This window comes from Colletotrichum scovillei (genome assembly GCF_011075155.1).
Source record: "Colletotrichum scovillei strain TJNH1 chromosome Unknown Contig00005, whole genome shotgun sequence".
NCBI classification, from domain to species: Eukaryota; Fungi; Ascomycota; class Sordariomycetes; order Glomerellales; family Glomerellaceae; genus Colletotrichum; species Colletotrichum scovillei.
The window spans coordinates 2,425,744-2,447,964 of NW_023336263.1; the positions used below are offsets into that span (position 1 = coordinate 2,425,744).

General features: G+C 53.1%; 7 protein-coding genes across 7 annotated transcripts; 2 read left to right on the forward strand and 5 right to left on the reverse strand.

Annotated features, from left to right (window-relative positions):
- Window positions 1–2,866, reverse strand: HER10_EVM0012951 (CHY zinc finger domain-containing protein). Its single transcript, XM_035482325.1, has one exon. It carries the CDS (start codon window positions 2,649–2,651, stop codon window positions 570–572), a length of 2,082 nt encoding a protein of 693 aa, XP_035334513.1. The 5' UTR covers window positions 2,652–2,866; the 3' UTR covers window positions 1–569.
- A 6,743-nt stretch (window positions 2,867–9,609) lies between these two features.
- HER10_EVM0001558 (uncharacterized protein) lies at window positions 9,610–10,951 on the forward strand (the record flags this gene model as incomplete). The annotated part of the gene is made up of 2 exons (XM_035471302.1): window positions 9,610–10,809; window positions 10,868–10,951. The coding sequence occupies 2 exons, from the start codon at window positions 9,610–9,612 to the stop codon at window positions 10,949–10,951; spliced, it is 1,284 nt and encodes a 427-aa protein (XP_035333733.1).
- Window positions 10,952–11,268: 317 nt separating this feature from the next.
- HER10_EVM0005778 (fungal specific transcription factor domain-containing protein) lies at window positions 11,269–13,963 on the reverse strand (the record flags this gene model as incomplete). The annotated part of the gene is made up of 4 exons (XM_035475382.1): window positions 11,269–11,731; window positions 11,809–12,275; window positions 12,331–13,654; window positions 13,743–13,963. The coding sequence occupies 4 exons, from the start codon at window positions 13,961–13,963 to the stop codon at window positions 11,269–11,271; spliced, it is 2,475 nt and encodes an 824-aa protein (XP_035334004.1).
- Window positions 13,964–14,723: 760 nt separating this feature from the next.
- On the reverse strand, window positions 14,724–16,533 carry HER10_EVM0005444 (uncharacterized protein; the record flags this gene model as incomplete). The annotated part of the gene is made up of 4 exons (XM_035475062.1): window positions 14,724–15,399; window positions 15,458–15,833; window positions 15,995–16,309; window positions 16,389–16,533. 4 exons carry the CDS (start codon window positions 16,531–16,533, stop codon window positions 14,724–14,726), a joined length of 1,512 nt encoding a protein of 503 aa, XP_035333985.1.
- A 1,385-nt stretch (window positions 16,534–17,918) lies between these two features.
- Window positions 17,919–18,882, reverse strand: HER10_EVM0010832 (short chain dehydrogenase; the record flags this gene model as incomplete). The annotated part of the gene is made up of 3 exons (XM_035480280.1): window positions 17,919–18,179; window positions 18,247–18,645; window positions 18,706–18,882. 3 exons carry the CDS (start codon window positions 18,880–18,882, stop codon window positions 17,919–17,921), a joined length of 837 nt encoding a protein of 278 aa, XP_035334368.1.
- Window positions 18,883–19,212: 330 nt separating this feature from the next.
- HER10_EVM0005635 (phosphoribulokinase/uridine kinase) lies at window positions 19,213–19,923 on the reverse strand (the record flags this gene model as incomplete). Its single annotated transcript, XM_035475241.1, has 1 exon — window positions 19,213–19,923. One exon carries the CDS (start codon window positions 19,921–19,923, stop codon window positions 19,213–19,215), a length of 711 nt encoding a protein of 236 aa, XP_035333993.1.
- Window positions 19,924–20,328: 405 nt separating this feature from the next.
- Window positions 20,329–21,595, forward strand: HER10_EVM0010562 (D-xylulose reductase A; the record flags this gene model as incomplete). The annotated part of the gene is made up of 4 exons (XM_035480018.1): window positions 20,329–20,340; window positions 20,395–20,678; window positions 20,737–21,298; window positions 21,359–21,595. 4 exons carry the CDS (start codon window positions 20,329–20,331, stop codon window positions 21,593–21,595), a joined length of 1,095 nt encoding a protein of 364 aa, XP_035334339.1.
- Window positions 21,596–22,221: the final 626 nt, after the last annotated feature.

Consider the following 22,221-nt stretch of genomic DNA (forward strand, 5'->3'; position numbering starts at 1 on the left):
TTGCGGTTTTGGTGGTCGTGAGGGTGTGCGGGAGGCGCCTTTGATGTTTGATGGGGTGTACTATTGGCGTTTGAGGATTTGGTGTTTCTTGGTGTGATTCTTCTTCGTATTGGCGAGGCGAGTTTATGGTCAATATGGGGAGGGTATCTAGACATCTCAAACATGGAAGGGCAGTTCCAAGTGGGAAAAGAGACCCGGCTTGTATGTACCTGCTCTTTTGAAAGACAAAACAAGTACATCTGTAAATTCGTGATTTGCACAAGAGGCCGATGAATAGTCCGATATTGATATCTGGGGGTGGAAAAGACAAAAAAGAAAAAACAGGAGCCGACCGAGGTTCGAACGCAGGAGTCCTGAAGAGTACGGAGCATCACGTACTGGTCAGCACTTCACGGCTTTCACCCCTCGGTCACCAGGCCCGATACTTGTTGTTAGCGAAAGAGGGCACCGGGCATCTCATAAGGCTTGCGTGTTCTGGTGCCACGATGTATATTCAGTGATGGAAAGTGCGTCTTCCTCTCAGGGAGCTGAATCATCCCAACACCAACACTACCCATCGTCCATCCACCTTAGTCCTTCTTCGCAGCAGCAGCCGCACCACCACCAACCCTCTTAAACTTCCTCGGGTCCTTACGACTCATCAACTTACGGTCCCGCGTGCCCTTACCGCCCTCCCAGAACCCCTTCCCCTTGCGTCCAATGACGCTCCGGCCGCAGAACCCGCACGCCTCGGGCGAATACCGCTGCTCGCGACTGCACCACCCGCAGACCATCCGGTTCGCCCACTCGTTGACGTGGTTCTCCGCCTCGTCGTGGCACCGATCGCACGGGTGCACCTTCGCGCAGCACGAGAACCGGAACCAGCGGTAGCTCTTGCGATAGTGCGCGCAGGCGCCGCGGTCCGGGAGCGCGGTGCCCGCGTGGAGACCGAGTTTCTCGGCCTTCTTCACGGGTCCCGTCGTCGGGGCCGCGAGCCCCCCCGCGGAGAGCGCCAGGAACTTGACGGTGGGGATCTTGAACGTGAATTTGCCGTGGCAGGCGCGGCAGACGTTGGTGACGGCGTCGCCGCGGACGGCGACGAGCCCCTGGCTTGCGGTGGAGCACTTGGCGCAGACGGGGATGAAGGTGCTGGGGAGCATGTCGGAGACGGTGCAGCCCGTGAGGTCGACGAAGCCGGCGCGGGTCGAGTTCGCGTGGACGAGCGTCTGGCGGAACTGCGCTGCCAGGCCGGCGGCGCACTTGCGGCAGGCGGAGGTTTGGGGGACCTCGTGCTTGAGGCCGGTGATCTCGTTGATGGTCTTGCAGCGCGAGCATTTGACGCTCAGGTTGAGGATGGAGACCTGGAAGAGCTCGATGCTGTGGAGCTCGATGGTCGGGAAGGAGATGGATGTGCCCCTTTCCGGGGTGAGGCCGGAGGAGAGGCTGGGTGGTTCTGCGTCGAGGTCGGCGCCGCCTTCGTCCGAGTCGTCTTCTGAGTCGTAGCTGTCTGATGAATCTGTGTTGTCTTCACCGGCGCCGGGACGGCTCCATTCCGGTGGACGCGGGATGACTTTGATATGGCCGCGGTCATCGTCGTCCATAGCTGGTGCCTTTGCCTTGGAGTCCTTTTCAGGTTCCTGCGTGGACACGGGCTGAGCAGCAGCAGAAGCGGCAGTCTTAAGCGGCGCCTCTGCCTGCTTTGCCAAGACGTGCATGTTCTGAGCCAAGTAGTTCAGGTGGCTTGTGAGAGTCATCTGCTTCTGCTCCGCTGCTTTCTGTACGTAGAGCTCCTCCAAGGGCTCGGCATTCTGCGAGTCACACTCGTTGAGCTGGATACGTAGCGGTTGCAGCGGGTATAGCAGCGGCACAATAAGATGGACCGTCTTGACGCCTTGCAATCCGGGAGATAACTCGGTGCGGCGACGAGGTTCTAGAGGGAGCGTGTAGACGATACCGTCCGGTGAGCGGCGATACAGAGACAGCCGTCCCATGCGTGTCTCCAACTGCCGCGTCTCCTGCGCGCGCCGGGCTTTGGCAGCCGCCATCTCCTCCTTGGTGAAGTACTCCTCAGGAGTGTAGTGCCTCACAGGCGGCGCCGGTGCCGGGGATGGCGTCTTTGTGATCTGCGTCGCCGGGCCCGGGATGGCCGCGATGGCGGCGGCCTCGAGGTGGCGGGTATCCTTGACGCCCTCGTCCTTGTAGGTGACCAACTTCACGGTAGCCACCTCCTGCTCGGACAGGAACTTTTCCAGGTTCTTGTCCAGGGCGTAGGTGAGGGCGAGGAGCGTGGCGCCCCGGCGTTCCTCGACGAGCCTCTCCCACCCGCGCTCGATGTTGATGCAGAAGCCGCGCGGGATGTCGCTATTCCGCACGTGCAGAACGGGGACGGCATCGGGGTAGTTCTCCGGCACGCGGAGGTCGCACTGCAAGTGCTCCAGCTCAAAGGGAAAGTCCGGATCCGAGGGCTTGATGCGGAAGACCAGGGATGTGGTGGTGCCGTCCGCGGCGGTGGATTCGCGGGGCGAGTAGCGCTTGCGCAGCTGCTCGAGCTGGTAGCCGCGGGGATCCTTGGACTGAGCCTCCGGGACGGGTTTGGGGACCACGCGGTCGGTGCGGGGCCTGGGGACGGCCTGCTGGTGCGTACTGCCGCCTTGTTTTGTGAGGGAAATCATGTTTGGGCGTGGTGAACGGAATTGAAAATGCTCAACGTTGGAAATTGTGGATGAGCTGAACGGGATGAAATGCAAAAAGAACAGAGAGCAAAGGGTGGACTGCGGGTGGAGCAGTGCTTGTCCGTCTCTTGATGAGCTACCTTAGCTGGCAAAGGCGAGTATTGAAGGTTTGCTGTCGAAGAGAGGTCGTTCGGGATGATGTCGAGGCGAAGAGGCTGTATTTGACGATTCCGCGTGTAGTCAGTCGGGTGGCGACGATTGACGATGCGCCCAGGTGGGTTTGGCCCCGGACCGGATGTAGTGGAATCTCCGAGTCGCTTCCCAATCTGGAACCGCGACACTGACACTGACAGGGTGCTGAGACTTTCAGCGGCGTTGCGTTATGCTGTGGTTAGTCGAGATGACTCATAATGGGGCACCAACTTGTCGACGCTAACAGATTTCGGCCGGAGGAGCCGGCAAACTTGTTAGTGCACGGTCTCGTTTCTGCTGCCAGTCACCAATCACCTGCAGACGAGATGCATCGACGCCGGTCGACTCATCTTCGATAGTGGAAAACAAGTCATGAATAAATATGCACGATTCAAATTAAAGCTCCAGAGGCGCTAGAGAAGGTTGCCATACCGCAAATAATGAGTGGTTTGCACCTTGTCTGTCAAGTGGCTTTGACTAAGTACCTTCTATATCTGGCAATGCGGATGCCTCAAGGTGCCTCCTTAATAGGGGTTCTTTGCACCTTTAATCAAGTTCTTCTAATCGACGTACAATCTCGCTCTACTAGACACATAAAGCCTAGCTAGAATGATTCAGGAGTCATATCTCAGCGCGGGCAGATTTCGGATTGGCCGATAAAAGGTACTTTGGCATCCGAACCTCCCGCCGACCGGAGCTGAAGTGGACCCATTCGGCCCCGGGTGTCCACAAAAGACCCGGAGAGGTGGATCGGGACACTTACACGGCTTGTGACCTGCAAAGAAGGAGACGCAAAAACACTTCAGGAATTTTAACCGAATAATTCTATCAAAACATAAATTCGCATTTTGGTAGCCACTTATTTGCAGCAATGAACATTGCTTGATACCTTGCCCCCCTGCAGATTACCGCGTCTTGCAAATGCTTAGCAACGAGGCAGGCCAGCGAGGCGGTGACGGTCTCATTACGACTGGATCCCTGTGAATGGCGTTGGAAACGGTGGAAATAAAATTCACATCGATACATCAACACCGTTACCTTGACAGCATTCTTTTCAATAAGGTATAAAATATTGAATATTAATGAGAGACCTCTAAAGGAGACAAACGGAAAGTCTTGCATCCACCTTACGTACCGCCGTGTAACAGCCTTACTGTCCACGCCTCAGAATGGGAAATTCAGGTTCACTTGCACCAACTCAGGTGTCAATTTTGGGAATTCTGGGCATCATTACCAGTATTCGTGATCAAAATGATCAAAGTATAAATGAACAAAGCTTACCCCCGTGGTAAAGCTCGCTGGCAGGAAAAGTGACAGCTGCACAGGAAGGATGACACCCTGCATGACAATCGGATATGCGTGAGCTGGCGTGTCTCAACAACGTGATGCCCGGCACAAACACACCTGCTGGTCAAAAGAAGGGAGGGGGCGGTAAAGAGAATAATGTCACCGAAGACAGCCCCCGCCGCGGGGAAACCAACGAAAGTGGTGCTCAATCGCTGCCCAACAAGACGCAGGAACATCGAGCCCTGGTTCTTGGTATGTCACAAGAGGGAGAAACTTCGAGGTTCGAGGTATTTGGGGGGCATTTTGTAACGGTGACAATGGCCCTTCATGCGAACGTGACAAGCTGTGGCCGGCTCCAAGCCACACCGACAATCCGGCAGCGGGCGCGGCGATTTGCCGCCTCACCTGGCCTCGCATCTCGTCCGCATATGCGGGCGCCAAATGACCCCTCGGTATGGGAGAGCCGTTGCTGCTGTCGTAACTAGGAAACGTGGTGGGTTCAGGCATGAGGGGCTATCAGCAGCCTTCCGTATCACTGCTGCCCTTGGGCGGCAAAACGACGCATCTAGAATTGAGACGATCGCGGGTACTGCATTCAAGGAGGGGAGGAAAGAGGGGGATTAGTTGCACGTTCGGCCGGCATTGCTGGGAGGTACGGCAGACGCCACCTTCGCGTGTAGCACAACGGTGAAGTTGATCTCGAAAGCTTGGGAGGTGTATTTCGTACCGTAGATGGACGTCCCAAGAACTGTAGGCTGGCGGTCTAGCCGGGGCGAAAGGGAAACCGGTCGCAAAGATGCCATCAGCCTACCAGCAATTGTGGCGTGAAACACTGCGGTTTGGGCGGGCGTGCATTTCGTATCGAGAGAAACATAGATCGAATGCCAGTTGGCCCGGGGAACTGCGACGGATGCAGCAATGCGGCGGTTGCATGTAAGGCGCAGAAGCTTGGTGAGCTTCAAAGGGACATGAAATCAGAGTAGAGAAACGTTAAAAGGTTGGAGACGGGCGAGTGGACGAGACGCGACCGTTCTCCAAACGGGGGCACCCGTGATAACGGGACGGACGACGGTTGACAGGCTGTCAACGGCGTTTTGCGAAATTTGGCAACTCGGTCAAGGAAGAATCTGATCCTCTGCATCTTGTGTTTGTCAACCCCCCGTGCTCAGTGCTCACCTTGTCCTGGCAGCAGACCGGCGCGGCGGGAAGGCGTGGGAGAGGATTCGCCGGGAGATGCAGCGGGTGGTGGTGTAGTGCCCGACCGGAAATGCAGCCCGGCCGCCACCATCATCAATCGTGTTGAGGATGTCTGGTACCGAACGGCAAGGTATTCAATTAGATGCGGTGCGGTACGTACGGGGGCGCCTCGGGAAGGCTGCGTGCGTGGGATGTGACAGCTGTTCCCTCATCTCGATGTCGATGAGATACGACCGGGACGTCTGCGAAAGCTTGGGAGGCCAATTCGGTGGTAGCAGAGGCCATAGGCAGCGCGGCCTTTCTTCATCAGCCGATTCATCGACAAGATGTCAAGGCTTGTTTTCCGTCAAATGGTGGTGGTGAGTTTATCTCTAGGGTCCTTTTGGATGACGATTCCTTGAGGTTGCTGCTGGTGAACATGGTAAACAGAGCCCTGGCGACTGCGACTGCAACGCTGGGAAGTAAGGGAGAGATGCCAGCGCATCAGGAAGAGGGCCTGGTGACCATGGTGTATATGCAAGTCCAAGTCAGCCTCCCGAGCGGTGAGGGGACGGGAGTTGGGAGCCCAGACCTGGGATGCGTATGGGGGTGTGAAGGAAACAAAGGTGAAAGGTGAGGAAGGGAAAAGGGTGGGATGGAAGAAAGACGGACGCGCTGGCGGATTAGCACTCTTTTTTGGGTGAGGCTACGATGGCGGACCGTCGGCGCTACGATTTTAGCAGCTGTGCCTGTAGTTGGTCCCGTTGCTGTCATCTGGGGGAAACGGTGGGGCTCAGTTCAAGATGGTGGTGTGTTTGTCCGTATGTGTGTGTGGGTGTGTGAGTTGGTGATATGCCAGACATTGGGCTGAAGATAATCAATATCTTTGTTCAACTTTTTATTCTCTGCTTATCTTTATTTCATTATTCTCATGATTTATCTTAATTTCTTTTATTTATTTTTATTTTAGTAGCCCCCGGTCATATGTCTCTGCTTGCATCAACCAGATCTGATGCGTCCATATCTGATCCCAAGAAGTTGGGTAAATGTACGATGCGTCTGGTTTGCAGCCCCTACTGCCACACTCCCTTTCATGTTATCTCTTCCATGCCCATGATTGCTTTCGCAACTTCCAAAGAGTTGTTTTCAATACTTGTCATGAACGGTGATGGCACTTTCAGTCTTTGGATTGTGCTGGCGATGGCAGGCTCAAGGTAGTGGTCAAGGCTCCGTCAATGACATTCTCACTTGCAACTTGTTTTTCCACAAGTATCCAGGGTCTGCTTCGCAAGCGAGACAGTCTCTCCAATGCAGCGCTAAAGTTTCCCATAAGTTCCGAGAAAAAACAAAATAACAAAAAATGAGAATAAACAGAAAGCAACCGGGGTTTCTGCCCCGTCTCTCCAGGCGCATCGCTACCAGGATGACGGATTGACACTTGTTGATGGCACCTCATGCAAGACAGTCCATGTGTTCATCAGGGCCTTGATTGACTGGTTGAAATCCGTATTTGAGGTCACCCCCGAGGATTCCCAAAAGGAGCCTTTGTTGGACGTTTACTCGCAGGACGTGACTCAACATCAGAAAGGTCCCCCAAGGCAAAAGATTCAAAAGTCAAATACGGCAAGTCGAGTCGGGTGTCTGATTCCAAAGGTAGCTTCTTTGCCCTCCCCGCGAGTACCTTGCCCCCTAAATACAATCCTCGGCATCTCCAATCGATGACTGCAGCTGATTTCTGCCTGGGCTCACGACGAAGGACGGTTCCATGGCATATCTCGTAACCTCGATTTTGGGACCTTGGAGGATGCACCGCCTCGAGTCGCACTGCACCAGCCCCCCATGCGAAGTAACGGGGGAGTGGCTGATCCCCCGCTCCGTCAGATCCGGGAGGCATTGAGAGTCTGCCAGTGGTCAAAAATACGGGTTGGGCGTGCAATGAGAAGTCCCGGACGTTGCGGTATCGCATCGTTTGGATATTCAGTGAAAGCGCCTCACTCACATGGCAAGCCATAGATGAAGGAGCGCCAGCATGTGTCATCTCATCCCGTGCCTGAGGTGACTAATAAGCCGGCAGACATGTGCGGCATTGAACCTTGGGGAGCGAAACGCAGCTTTGCCATGTCTCTCGCCAGATCTTAGCTTTTGACAATATTAATTCATTATTGTTTTATTTATTATTTTAATGATATTATTTGAAAACACCGGATGATAGTCAATTGTTATTTTCAGCAATGGCTAATCGATCCTCTCTACCCGTGCGGACCTTCGGTTTCTACACTTTGAATCCTCCTACACGGGCATCCTTCAACACCACCCACACACCCACCCCTCCGCTTGTACGCTTGCTAGCACTGATTAGCCCTTGACACCTTGGACGCCAGCGCAGCGCTTCCCGGAACCACATGGCCCAACTTCCGCGGGAGCTAACTTTCAAACGCGCCAACCACACAGAACTCTTCGCTCCTTTGCGCTCTCACCTGACTGAAGGACTGACATCACCGCCGACGGTCTACCCGCCATCCGCTAAACGTTGTCCCATTGCTTGCCAACGTCCGAGCCGCCGAGGCATCTTTCTACCCCCTTTTTTACTGTTGTTTACCGGTATCCCCCCCCAGCGCCGCGGCTGCTTGGTCTCAGTCTTGAGCAGAGAGACAGGTTCGTGGCGCTGAGACAGGCCGCCAACCCGATAGCGCGCGAGACCCATGCGGCTTTCATGAGGGTTCGCTTTCCAAATGGGGCACATGCTCGTTCTGACGTAGTCTGTTTGGGACCCTTTGGGAGCACTCTCATCGAAACCAAGGCGGCGGCATCGTACCTGATTGACAAAATCGAGATAATCGACCGCATGGCAGCGACGATCTCTGTCTCTTTGCTTTTGAATGAGTAGAGCTCCTGACTTGCTCGGGAATGCGGGTTGATGTCACTTCCGACCCGTGCCTCCGTTGCGCGGACCGAGCCACGGGTTGCGAATAGCTTCGTGACTTGCCTCGGCGCGCGCTCTCCTCTCGGTGAGGGGGCCACAGTCTGTTCTCGGCAGGATAACTTGTGATGTATACGTGATATGGTAGTCCATATCATACTTTTGCCAGTCTTCATCAAAAGAGGTTTCTCGGGGTGTGTCGTTAGCCCGGTGGAGGAGAAGACCCTTCAACGTCGTTGTCTTGTCTGTGTCTCACTGTTGCCGTGCCAGCGGCGGCATCGACATCAGTGGCTGTAGCTGCACATGTCGAAAAACTCGCCAGAGAGTTTGGACCAGCTGCACATGTTCAAGTGAACAATGGTCTATGTTCCTGAGTTGGCGAAGAACAATCTCGTTCAAGTGAGTAGACTGGTCGGGGTAAAGCAGGTGTCAGCGGTTCAGTTCAATAGGCACCGGCCACCAGACAACTTATGGTAGTTGGATCTGGATCCTGTTGCATTCATCGGCCATCGGGGGTCATATGCCGAGCGAGAGCTGTTTGACAGATGAGCAAGATGCTCGTCATTGTAGAAGGACGAGACTACCGGTCTCCTGTGGCTTTTGATGACAACGACAAGAGCGGCGAGGCTACTGAAAGAGAGTCGGTGCATATGATGACGGATCTTCAGAAGAATTGGTGCCTTCGTATAGGCGAGCCCAAGACGCGATCAAATGAATCCCTCATCTGATCAAGTAGCACGGTGAAGGCATCGTGAAGTGACAAGGAGCACTGCCTGGCTATGTATGGTGGTGTTTCCAGTTGTAAATGCCATGATTCTAAATTATTCCCGGAAGGACACATTGCCCCAGGAGCTGCATGCAGATTTGACCACGCTTCAATTCTTTCCTCTTGCTACCTCCCATCAGTTTTGAGGAAAGAGGATAAGATGACAAAAGGGAGGCGCAGATGGTCTTGCTCCTTCCCGTCACCAACTCCTTCACCTGATCAAGGGCACTCGCTCTTGCCCTGCATCGCATTACTGCCTGAACACAAGGCCTTAGGTACCTACCCAGGTAAGTACCTGATGAGGGACCTCTTGTGAAGGAAGGAGCCCGCCTTCCGTTCTAGAAGAAATGTATCTTCCCATGAACTTCCATTGCCTGCTTGAAACCTTCCCCTCTGCCCTTTCATCGTGCTCTTCTCCCTCATAGTACTGCCATTTTCCTTCACCCGCCAGAACGTCGACTGTTTAGACTTCCGCTCTCTGTATGTCATCGTAGCTTCAAGCTGAGGACGTTTGTAAATCACAGAAGAAGTAGTCTGGTAGCATTTCCTCATGTCTTCTTACCTAGCAAATGACTGACACCTTCGAAGTACAACATACCATAGACTAGACCTCCACGATGCAAAATGTCGCCAGTGCTTTCGAGTCCAACAACGTTCCGAAACGACCCCTGACGCCGAGCTCATCTGTTGCAATTTCTTCTCCGTTAAAACGGTTGGCTGTCGATGCCTCGGTAGGACCGAACATCTTCGACCATGAGAGCCTACCTCAGATGCTATTTGAGCCCAGATTTACATCGAATTTCGACACAACTCTAAGGCAGCAGTACCCTTCCGCAGACATCTCACAGCATCCACAGACCCCGCCAAGCCCAGCTGATGACGTTGTTGAGATACCCGAGACACCGCCGACCTCGTCATTGCAGACAACCACGCGTGTTTCTGTGGCAGAGCCCGATGCGCCAGACTTATGGATGGAATACGTAGATCTGGACAGCGTTGGAGGCGAGGGGTTTGTCCCGATGGAGAAACTACCTGGTGAATACCACAATGCCGTATCTGAGACCTCGTCTAATGTAGACGAAGGTTCTGGTAGGCCATTTCCTGATCTCAATGTCGATCACCTTGCCCAATCGTCATCCAATAGTGAAGACACTGTCGAGGATGACTATGGTCTTGAGGGCGTTGAAGAAGAAGAGATGGCACAGCTTCTAGAAGATACTGGGCACGAGCCTCCTGGTTTCACTCGGCCAAGCGTCATACAGAAGATGGACTGCGATTCGAGATCAGCTTCAAGCTTCGACTCCAAATTGCAGTTTTCCGAGCCTGATACGAACACGAGCGAAGCTTCAAACGCCGATCTGACTGAACCTGATCTTCTTGATGATGATGTCGACTGGGAGCTTGTGACAAAATGCGCAGCAACTGCGGCTGGCGCCTCTCCGGATCATGAGGCTAGAATGAGCATCAGAGGCAAGACCAAAGAATCACTGAAAGAGCATTCGAGGCCGGCGCCCTTAGTCAGACCCCCTTTCCCCGACAAAATGAGAGACCGCTCTGTGGTCGTTGGACTCTCTTCGATGATCATGATGCGCACATGTTTCAGAGTTGGAGAGCTCCTCAATACGCAAGCTAAGTGTAGCAGGGAGAAGCAGGATGTTTTCTTTGAGCTTTTCGCGCGGGTCGTCTACTCCAACCGGGAGAACGTTGCTAGAGTACAACATGTACAGCTGCGAGATCTTTTTACCGATCGGCAGCCGTTTCTCAGCAGCGTATTCAGGGGCTGGAAGAGTGGTGGGCTTGTGGATGATCAGAGCAAGGTATTTCTAGGACCCGACGGAAGGAACAAGTTGTGTCGATGTCTTTGTAAGGTATCAGAAGACAAGAAGGCTGCAATCGGTCGCTCCGCAACGCTCTTGTCGATCAGGGAGACAACTTGGGATGAAGTTCAGTGGGCTATGAAAATTGTTGCAAGGGATGCAACCTCAAACGAGAACATTGACATCGAGAGAGAGAGAAGTCCTCTGTCATCTGAATGACACAATCTGCTGAAGCGAAAGAATTTAGGGAGAAGATTCGCGGCATGTCATGAGAGCTGGCTTGATGTCGACAAAGGAGTTGAGGATGATCATAGCTTTGAGGAACCAGGAGGAAAATTCCTGAGTGAGATCATATAGAAGACAGAGCGCAACATTATTCACGGAATCTCCTCACATCAGATTATTTGCTTGCAAGTCTTCCTGCTGAAATCCGCTTTCTGGTAGAGGTAGCCAGACTAGCTAGCTCCCGAACCACATCCCATCACCATCACCACTTGTCCCTCCCTTGAGGAACTCCATCCACGCGTCGTCGCCCATGACGACGTCAGCCGCTTCTAAGGGAGGCACATTAGGCCACATCATAGAGAAAACGCTGTTAATCTGGGTCTGAGGGCTCTCATCTATGGGCTCAGGAGCCGAAGGTTGTGCCGCATTGTCCTCATAGCTAGGAGACGTTGTGGAATCTGCCGGAGCTGTCGCGGATGGGGCTACGGGCAGCGCAATATCATTGCTGTCCAGAAACCTGCCACAGAGGTCAATGATGACTTGGTAGCATCGAGATGAGCTGGAGTTCACGGGCGCGAGAGCGGCTATGCAGCGTGTTGTGGTCGTAATTTGTTCCTGCCAGTCTCGGGCATTGGGGGATGCTGGGTCATTGCGGAGGCAAATACAGGGTATAAGGGCTGCCTGGAACAGGAAGTATCTAGAGGTTGCAGACAGCGAGTAAGTTGAGAAGGTCTAGAAGGGGGGGAGGGGATCGATGTGGATGTCGTTACTTACAGGGCATACCAGGCACCGAGACGGTTGTGCTCGTTCCGTTGCCAGAACTCGCTGATGCTGGTGATGGTTGCCTTGGCCTCTGCCAAACACTTTTCGAAAGCGCGGACGTTATCCGGCGAGTCATCTGGTCGTCTATCGCGGGCTCGTAGGGCCCGACGGATGACGAAGGGGCGGTACATGATGATTCGGAGGTTTCTGTACCGCCAGTTCATGACGGCATGGGCGAGAGCGTACTTTGGCGGCACGCGGCTTGTGGAGGAGAAGTAGGACGGAACGCTTGCTAGCCATGGATCAAGGAGGTCTTCGTCTAGTCGTAGCATCTCGTCTGGGGAGGGAAGGGGCTTTGAGATCACCCTGGTGTAAATTGGTGTTGTGGCGATATGGAAGCTTGCTTGGGTTCGGACGGCTGTGTAGGGGGTTATGCCGTCTGTTTCTGGAGGGTATGACTTAGAGATGGCGGTTAATGACTACAAGGGATGTTAGCTACAGCCCATACAGATCCAAGTCAGTAGGGAAAGCGACCTTGTCGTCGACGTTCAATGGCAACGAGACCTCGACGCCTTCGTACGGCCAGACGGACGGCCTGCTGAAAGTGATGGTCGCCCCGACATCGAACACACACAACGACCACCACACCCGCCGTCGAATCTCCATATTCAAAGGCGAGATATTCCACCCCTGGAACTCCTTGTGCAGACCGAGCCCCATGGCCATGCGCACGGCCAGGCCGAGGTAGTTGTACCCGGAGTTAGGCTTGTCCCGCTTCTGCTGGTAGTTGGAGATGAGGGTGAGCGCCTGGACGAGCGTCAGGTTGCCCACCTCGAGGAAGTTGAAGGACAGGATCGAGCGGGCCTGCGCGAAGAGCGAGGTGTCGAGGTTGTCGAGGTTCGCGGCCGTGGTGTAGACGCCGATGGCGGCGACGGTGTAGGCCAGGACGAGCCAGCAGTCGCCGCTGGGGCGGGGGATGACGCCGGCGTACTGCGCTCTGAAGGTGGCTTCGTGGATGATGGGGTAGCTCACGTGGTAGAGGCGGAAGTAGGCGTCTATCATTGCGTCTGTGATGTGTCTGTTGGGGTCTGGCTGCTGCGCGATGAGTGGGTTTTGTAAGTGGTTGATGATGTGCTGCTGCTGCTGCTGCTGCTGGGGTCCTACACCTATGCCTGGTCTTGAGGAGGAGGATTGGGTTCTTCGTCTTGGTGTTGATGGTTCTAGGAGACGGAGGAGGGCTGCGCCGGAGGCGACGCCGAGGTAGCCTGATTCCCTTTCGCTGACGGCGAGCGAGGCCATGCCGTCTGCGATAGGATCTGCGATTACTTCGCCGTTCAAGTCGGCTTCTAAGATGGCCTCGGGAGACGCCGAGTAGTTTGTCAGGGTCTCTTGCTCGTCCCATTCGAAGTCGTCTGTGGGGTGAGCCTCGAGGAGGTTGAGGTCTCTGTGCGATGTGTCAGTGTGAGGTTTATATTGAGCAGTTCTCGAGGCCCGTGGGGGTTCGAATCTCATGTTGGAGGACGGTGGGACTGAGGACGAGACATGATTCTGTGGTATTTGTGATGGTTGGAATGGCTGTGACGGCTCAGGATGGGCAGCTTCGCATTGCGGGAGTGCGTCGGGCCCGTTGGCTGTGAGGACGGGAAGGGAAGCTGGAAGGGGAGCCGGATTCGACGGCGCCGGTGTGTCCAGCTTTGAGAAGTCAAAAGTCTCATCATCACTTCTCAGCGCCGGCGTTTCCAGGTTCCTCGGGCTAGGTAGCACGGATCCCGATCTTAGCTGAGCCGGCATCAACGCTCTCATCTGTGTTATGATAGCTTCGGCCCGCTCCAACCTCTCTTCTACTTCCGTAAGGTGTCTGCATAAGTAGGCACGTAATGTCAGCGTAAAAGTCCCATATGCGCTCGACAATTATGCACAAAGGGCGACGAATGGTCTCTACATACTTCCTTGTCAACGGTGTGCGGGCGTGTTTCTCATACAAGCAGTGCCGGCGGTACTTTACGCACAAGTTGCACGTCGGAATCGCCCGGTTGCACTTGGCTTTCCGCCTCCGGCACTCCTTGCATGCTTGATCAGCCGACGGGAAGGCCATGCTGAGGGAGTCCAGGCTGCTCGGCGGAGGATGTGCCGGCTCATTGTCACCCGTCGCACCTGAGGACGTCATCTTCTGTCAGGCTTGAAGCTGGTCACGACTCTTTCCACGGGCTTTCTGGAGTGCTTAGTAAAGCATCAAAGCCGTCTCTGCATTCAGATCGCGATTCGAGCCGGGGAGCGGTAACCGTCCTTGACAATGCAACAGGGGCCGGCTGAGAAGACTTAGGGCGAGTGTAGTCCGTATCTGAAGACGTCATGGCATGACATGCAGGAACAGGCGAAGAATCGATAAAGTGTTGGTCTGGCGCACATGGGGTGAGGTGAGGTTGGCCTCCAACCGCAACGAACTCTAAGTGAAACCCCGCCCTTTTTTCTCCGCACGCTTGCGCTGTGGTGATCCACAACACCATCTGATCGCGATCAGGGGGGATGGAACCCTTGCACGGCCGAGCTCCGTCCGGTGTTAGTCGGCTCTTGAGAATGGCTGAGAGAACTACGTGTGGTTTATGCGTCTCGTCTGCACTCAGTCGACACAAGGGGCTAAAGTAGACCTCAATTGTGGAGGGGACCAAATCCCTCCCCGAGGCCGGAGCAAACAAGCAACGTTGATAACAGCTCACTGGCGTGATTGTAGTATAGTTTTGAGATCTATCTGATGGATGGAATCTCCAGTCAAATTGGCAGATGTCTCTTTGCCTTGATCCAATGAGTATCGAAATATTCACTCTTGAAATTAGATTTACCTCATAATGTTGCGGTATCTCTCGCTAGATTATTCCCTAGAGCTATCCGCGCCCTAAAGACGCATATACATGAAAGATGAAATCAGACTATGCCTCCTCCTTATGTACGATATCGTGAGTTCCGCCTTTAGCAAGTATTTTCTCTTCCTTCGACTCTGAAGCATCCTCAAAGTTTTCCACAGCCTGAGGTCCGTCGAAAATCACAGCAATCTCTTCCAAGCTGTACCCCTTGGTCTCCGGGAACAAGACCCACGTAACGACAAAGAATACTACCAAAAAGCAACAGAAGACAATGTAATAACGCCACCCAATATTCTCTAGACCGATGGGATTGACGAATGCCGCGATGATCAGTGACCCGTAGATTGCAAATAGCTCAACCGCGATGCCTTTGGAACGCAGAGAGTAGGGAAAAATCTCGGTTGGATATCCCAGCAGTAGTGGGGTGTAAGCAATGTCGTAGTGGAAGTAAAAGGTGAAGAGGCAGACGACAACAACAATTCCAGCGGATTTGGACCCGGTATCCGTGTTGACGGCTGAGCAGGCTGTCCAGACAATGTAGCTCAACAGCATGCCCGCCCCTGACCAAAGGAATAGAGTCCGGCGGCCGAGACGATCAACTAGGAAGGCGGCGCTCAGAGCGGCAGCAAAGTTGAAGATTTGCAGGAGACCGTTGATCAAAGTTTGTGTGAAGGTGTCCGTGATGCCGACGGTATTGAGAACCAGCGTGAGATAGTACGAGACTACTCCTATGCCATTCCACCTGTAGAGCAACACATCAGCAAATTCATCTGTTAAACAGTCTATGGAAAGGCACTTACTGGGCGAAAGCTCCCACACAAACCGCAATCAGCGTTCTCTTGCGATTGCCAGGCGTAGACACCAATGCCATCCAGCCCGTCGTCTCTGCAGACTTTTCTTGCTGGATTGTCTGGACAATTTCGGCCACTTCACGGCTGACAAGAGGAGTGTGGCCTTCGGATGTGACATGGATCCCTGAATGATACTTTGCGAGAATTGCAGCTGCCTCTGTAGTTCTTTCTCGTGCTACCAGCCATCTGGGCGACTCTGGGACCCAGGCATAGAAGCATAGCTGCACCAGTGGGAAGCCGGCTTGAAGGACAGAAGGCACCCGCCATGCCCACTCGCTTTGATAGTCTTGGCAGCCAAAAGTTGTCCAAGAGGCCAAGATCGCACCTGTTAAGTTTTGGATCAGTTGCCGGGAGTCATCTAACCTGGGGGCTTGACGTACCAAGATAATACATAGTCCAATAAGCTGAGGTGTATTTCCCACGATGTGTCGGGTCTTTTCGTCATCCGTCAGTGCAAAGCTTTCCATCTTACTCCCGGGTACTTACAAGCTAATTCAGCAATGAGCATGGGACTCGGATGAACGACAAACATGCCGCCGAAGCCAACAATCAGCCGTGAGATGATGAACATCGGTAGATTGATCGAGGTGGACTGAATTATTGTGGCGACAATGATGAGGATGATGCCAGACAAGAGAACTGGCTTCCTGCCAAAGCGATCTGCCAGGTATCCCACGATAGGTAGAGCTAGGACGGATCCGATAGATTGTGCTGCGTTCACAACTCCCAGCCTTACGCCGGCCGGATGTCCAAAGTATTCTCGCCATTGTTGGAGGGACTGGAGGCCGTTCATCAAAGAGCCTACATGTAACGTGAAGATGTGATATTAGTAGCTGTTGAGTACACCGAGGGGAGGGATTGAGAATTTTGTTGCACTTACCATCGTAACCTGCAACTGAAGAGGACAGCAGAGGGATTAGAAGTAGCAAATTCAACCTGAGCAAATGCGGCTGTTGAAACCAGTATCTGTCTGTCTTGGGAAGAACTTCAGCCAAGGCGGCGCCGACAATCTGCTCGTCCTTCATGGTGGCTTATTTCCGAGGTCGCTTTGGCAACATTGACTAACACGGAGATGTGACAGACGATGTATGGACAAGACAAGGCAGGGTAACAACAAGTTGATGATAGTTCGCGACGGGGCCCGCAAGAGCTTTATACATGCACCTGAACGAAGAAAGTCCATGGGGGGCTGGTGATCAACTCGTCGCGGAACATTTCGTACGCAAACAAGATAGTCCCAAGCAGCCGGAACCTGGGAATACCGCGTCCGGCAATCCTCCGCATGCTCGTTTACCCCACATAACGTGGTAAATGGGTCGTTGAAAATACGGGGGGATTCGCCCATGGGGTAATCGACTGTAGCATCACTCAAGCTGTGCTGCATCGGCATACGTCCTATTACGCGAGTCATGTTTCTGCGTGGTATTGCGAGGAAGTTCGACGTGCTGTTGGTAAAGTGCGGGGACGACGGACGACTGTCACCCTGCACTAGCAGGATGTCAAGGAGTTAGTCGATGAGGAGTGACAGTCGCTATTGGTGAGTTGTTGCACTGCTGCCAAGTACAGGTTCGGGTAGCTTTGTCCGGTAATAACGCGCAGCCGTCGTAGGTCAGGAATTTAGGCGAGGGTGGATGGGGGCCGCCAGCCGGGATCTTTCGATCATGGGGCGACGACGAGGTTCAACCGGGTCGCAAGATGTTTGCAGCTTCAAAGATAGTAGGCTTCGGGAAACATCAAGGATCGGTTGGTCGGATTTCGGCTTGATAGTCTCGGATGTATCGACGCCGCCATGTTCTCAAGGTGATATCTAGTTTGGCTGTGGAATTGAAATATTGCGTCAACCAAGCGCCACCGAAAAGTATTTGATGCCGAAGTCAAGAGTGTGAGAACATTATGGCTGATAAAGCTAGATGGAGAAGATGTAACCAAGTCCAAGATCAAAAAGACAATCTTTTTACTGTGAAAAAATCACTAGTACTATTGACTTGGCATAAACCTATGACGCGCAAGACGAAACATGTAAGAGATGGTGTCAGTGAATCCGTCTCTACTTGTAGCTTTTTCTTTAATTTTGCTTTATTTCAGAATTACTAGTAGGCAAAAATGAGAAAAGTAAAGTCAGATTGAGATATGACTTGGTATTACTCCCTCCAAGGTCTGTTAATTTACATTGCAATGATCTAGTATTTGATCAATAAGCCTCTCTGTTTCGATATTTTTCAGACTGGTTGTGGTGTGAGATTGCAGATACTACCTTACCACAAAGTTCAAAAGTAATTCAAGCAGAATCACTTTTTCATTGCATGAGTGTATACGTTGCGAGTTCAAAATTTCAATGACAGGAACCTATTATAGGTGCAACGGTTGAAGTTGAAATTGAACAGACTTCGATGTATCAAGCTATTCTGGATCACCGTGCCGTGTAACCACCATCCACGATGAAGTCAGCCCCAGTTGTATAGGAACTAGCGTCACTCGCTAGGTACAGGTAAACGCCTTTCAGCTCCCTCGGATCAGCATCTCTGCGCAGTGGTGTCAAGCTGAACCACTCCTCCTTCATCTCGAACGGACAATCACCCGAGATGACGGTATCGATGTAACCAGGAGACACCGAATTGATGCGTCCTCCCCACTTGGCCCACTCGACAGCCAAAGACCGCGCTAGGTGTATCTACAAGTCCTGAGTATCAGCCAAAATGCCTTCATCAGGTGTTTCAAAGAAGATGGTACAAACGTACGGTTCCTGCCTTGCAGGCATTGTAGCAGCTCTGCTCTTGCGGTACGTTCGCAGCGTGACCACTCATAGACGCAGTGATGATGCCCACGCCCCTCTTCTGCTCACGAAACACGAGACCAGCCGCCCTCATGCAGTAGTACGCGCCGTCGAAGTCGACTGCACGCACGCGGTCCCAGTCCTCGACCTTGTCGTCAAGACCCCCAGCCTTGGACGGGATTCCGGCGTTGGCGATCATGACATCCAGACGACCGAAGTCCTTAACTGCTTCCGCCACCGCTGCTTCGACGGCAGGGTAACTGGTGACATCAACTTGATAAGCCTTTGTCTTGACTCCAAAATCTTCCGCGATGGTTGCGGCAATGGTAACGGCAGCTTTAGAGCTGTTGTACCATATGGCGATCTGTAGATGGTATCTGTATCAGCCACATATGTACTGAACTGGGGATGAGATTCAGAATACGTTGGCACCGGCTTCAGCGAGGCTCCTGGCGATCTCTGATCCTATTCCGCCTGCTCCACCAGTGATTATGACCGTTCTTCCATCAAGGCGGAACTGTTTGAAGACACTATCCTCGATGGGCGGATTGGAGGCTCTGATGGACTTTCTCGCCCCATTTGTGGAACCATTTGTTGCCATGTTGCTTGACTAACGAGCCGACAGATCGAATAGAGTAGGAGGTTGGTCGGAAGATAGGATGACTGGAACTTCTGGTACCTTTGGCGACAGAAATTCTTCAGCCCAAGCTGTTCACGAGAGACATTCAAATACCTGGTTCCAATCACAACCTTCTCATCCAGTCCGTTTTGGTTTCCAAGAGGTGATTACTCTGCAGGCTCAGAAAAGTTAGTGTCGCTTTCGCCAAGGTCCCCCGGGTCCGGGTAGAAGCAAAAGCCGGATCTCTGTCACCCTCAGCTCTAGTAGGCTAGTCCGGATTGTCATCCGCGAGAGGTCGATCTTAGATGCTCCTCAATTGGGTAACTCTTCTATGCTATCGATCAACACGTCGTAGCTACCCTCACTGTGCCTGTCAACGAACTCTCCATTGACCATGTCATTACTCTCTGCCCGGAAGAGAGCTCTTTCCATTGTTTCTTCAATACCAGCTGCGAGATGTCGCGCGGCAACTCGTCTTCGTGCCAGTGTAGGTTCAACTCTAACGAGCCACCGTTCATCTACCAAATCTGCGATCTGGTTCCAGGGCTCGTCATCCACGAGCAAATAATTCCCCTCAACAATGCAAACCTGAACATCTGACTCTACAGTGAACCCATCAGAAACGGGATCTTTTACTTTGTGGTCAAAGGTTGGTGCAAGAACGGGTTGCAGTCCTGCTGAAGCCCGCAGCTGCCGGACGAGGTCGACGACGGCTTGACCGTCAAAGGTCCAGGGGGCCCCGCGCCGGGCGATTGCTTCCGCCGCATTAGGAAGCGCCCGGAGAGCTGCGAGGGGTAGGTGAAAGCCGTCCGCAGATAGAACAATAGACTTTGGGCGGAGTTCCGGGGAGGCGTTGATGGCGGAGACAACTTTCTGGGCGATGGTTGTCTTTCCGGAGCCCGGTGGCCCTGCGAGGGCGATAATGAGGCGGGGATGTACATTGGAGGTGTCGGATGATGTGCGCCTCTTCTCAGCCCATTTTAAAATGATACGCTGGGCCAGGGTATGATATGTAGACTCCATACTCGCGTAGGTAATACGACAGTCTCTAGATATTGCAAAGTCAGGGGGAAGTTGACTTCCCGGACACAACGACCCTAGGAAAGAATGTGTTCTATTAGTAGATTCCAGAGATTGTTTTAACCCTCAGTAAAAGGATTTTTTGAAGTAGGCAGAATGCTTCTGGAATTGTTGACTCTAGTCCGGCGCTCGATGCTGATCGGACTGCTGTCGCCCGAATTCGATTCACTGTCCGGCCCCGCACGGCGGTCCCACCCCGTCCTCGACGTCACGGCCATGGCCCATGCTTCCCCTCCGCACACATTAAGGTGATTGCCAGACTGAACACTAAAAGGTGATTGAAAAGTTCCAGATCTTGAAGGTTGTCTCAGTCTTACGCATCTAACCCTTGTAAGGTATCAATCCAGAATGTCCGAAATTGTATGTACCTATCAACTGCCCCTGCTCCCTTGATCTCGCTGATTCCCTGCTCAGAACCCTGCTTTTGTGCTTCATTCTGTCAAGAACGTCTCATTCGAGAACCGTCAAGTTCCAGCACTTCGCGATGAATACGACGTTCGAGTTCACATCGAGCAAACAGGCATCTGCGGCAGCGATGTCCACTACTGGCAGCGAGGCCGGATCGGTGACTTCATCCTAGAGTCGCCCATTGTTCTGGGGCATGAAAGCTCAGGGACCATTGTCGAGGTCGGAAGCAAGGTCAAGAATGTCAAAGTTGGCGACCGTGTAGCGATAGAGCCAGGCGTTCCGTGTCGGCAGTGAGCTTCTCCCCAACCATCAACACAGGCAAGCAACGGCTTCTAACGATTTACATAGCTGCGATTACTGCCGCTCAGGTTCATACAACCTATGCGCAGACACAATCTTCGCTGCAACGCCTCCCTGGGATGGCACGCTGCAGAAGTACTATATTGTCGCCAGTGATTACACTTACCCGATTCCGGAGCACATGTCTTCCGAAGACGGTGCTTTAGTAGAGCCAGTTGCAGTTGCCGTCCAGATTTGCAAAGTGGCGGAACTAAAGGGTGGCCAGACGGTTCTTGTATTTGGCTGCGGGCCCATTGGTGTTTTGTGTCAGGCTGTTGCCAAGGCGTATGGGGCAGCAAAGGTCATCGGCGTTGACGTGTCCGAGTCTCGAGCTCAATTTGCGAGAGAATTCGCTGCCGATGATGTCTACGTCTCGAAGAAGCTGCCTGACGCTCCGGAAGACCCCGTTGACGCTGCTCGCGCTATCGGGGAGAAGATTGTGCGAGATTATGGCCTTGGGGAGGGGGCTGATGTTGTTCTGGAGTGTACGGGTGCCGAGCAGTGTATCCAGGCTGGTGTGTTCGCCGCGAAGAAAGGCGGAACATTTGTTCAAGCTGGCATGGGAAAAGAGGTTCGTTCTTGCACACTTCACCACCGAACATTGTAACACCCTTTACTGACATAAAACTAGAATATCGTATTTCCCATCACGACAGCTTGTATCCGAGCTTTGACCATCAAGGGGTCGATCCGATATCAAACAGGATGTTACCCCGAGGCTGTGAATCTCGTTGCCAGTGGAAAGGTTCTTCCAAAGAAGTTGATCACGCATCGCTACAAGTTCGGGGAGGCCCTTGAGGCTTTCGAGGTTGTGAGGCAGGCCAAAGAGAACACTCTCAAAGTAGTCATAGAAGGTGTACCCAAATGATGCGATCTTGTATTGAGTTAGCAACGAAAATATGGATTGAACATCCATGTCAAACGCTCCACAGCCTTCTGTAGTTTGGCATGACTCAGGATTTTGAGAAGTAAACATTCATGTATCTGTCACTGCTAAAACTTTTGGACAAACTCCCAAGTCTTACGTCGGTGATGTACGTGCACATATGGTGGCTAGTTAACAATTCTCATACTCCACTGCTCACTAATACCACTAGTCTATCCTGGACACTATCTTATAAGATTTCTCATGCGCCATTCTACTTCAAGCGATACAGACAGAATCCGCTACTCCGTCTTCTCGCCAACAGTTGGACAGTTGTCATTTACTAACCTCAGTCGATTCCCGACTACCCGCCTTTAGATGGGCGGACAGGGGTGACAGGCGCCCGGAGTGCAGCATCTTCCCCGCACCGAAATGGCCCCTCCCGCTCCGGAAGCCTGTCGACCGTCGGCCTCATTCGCCGGTGGACGTAAAGGTGCCGGAGTCCATCGTAACTGTATTCTCATCGGTACAAATCTCCTGGAAGCAGCTCTCAGCTGGCCAGCAAACAACAGTCAGGCTTTCATAATACATTTTGTCCTTGTCCTCACCTACCAACGGCCTCTTAGTTC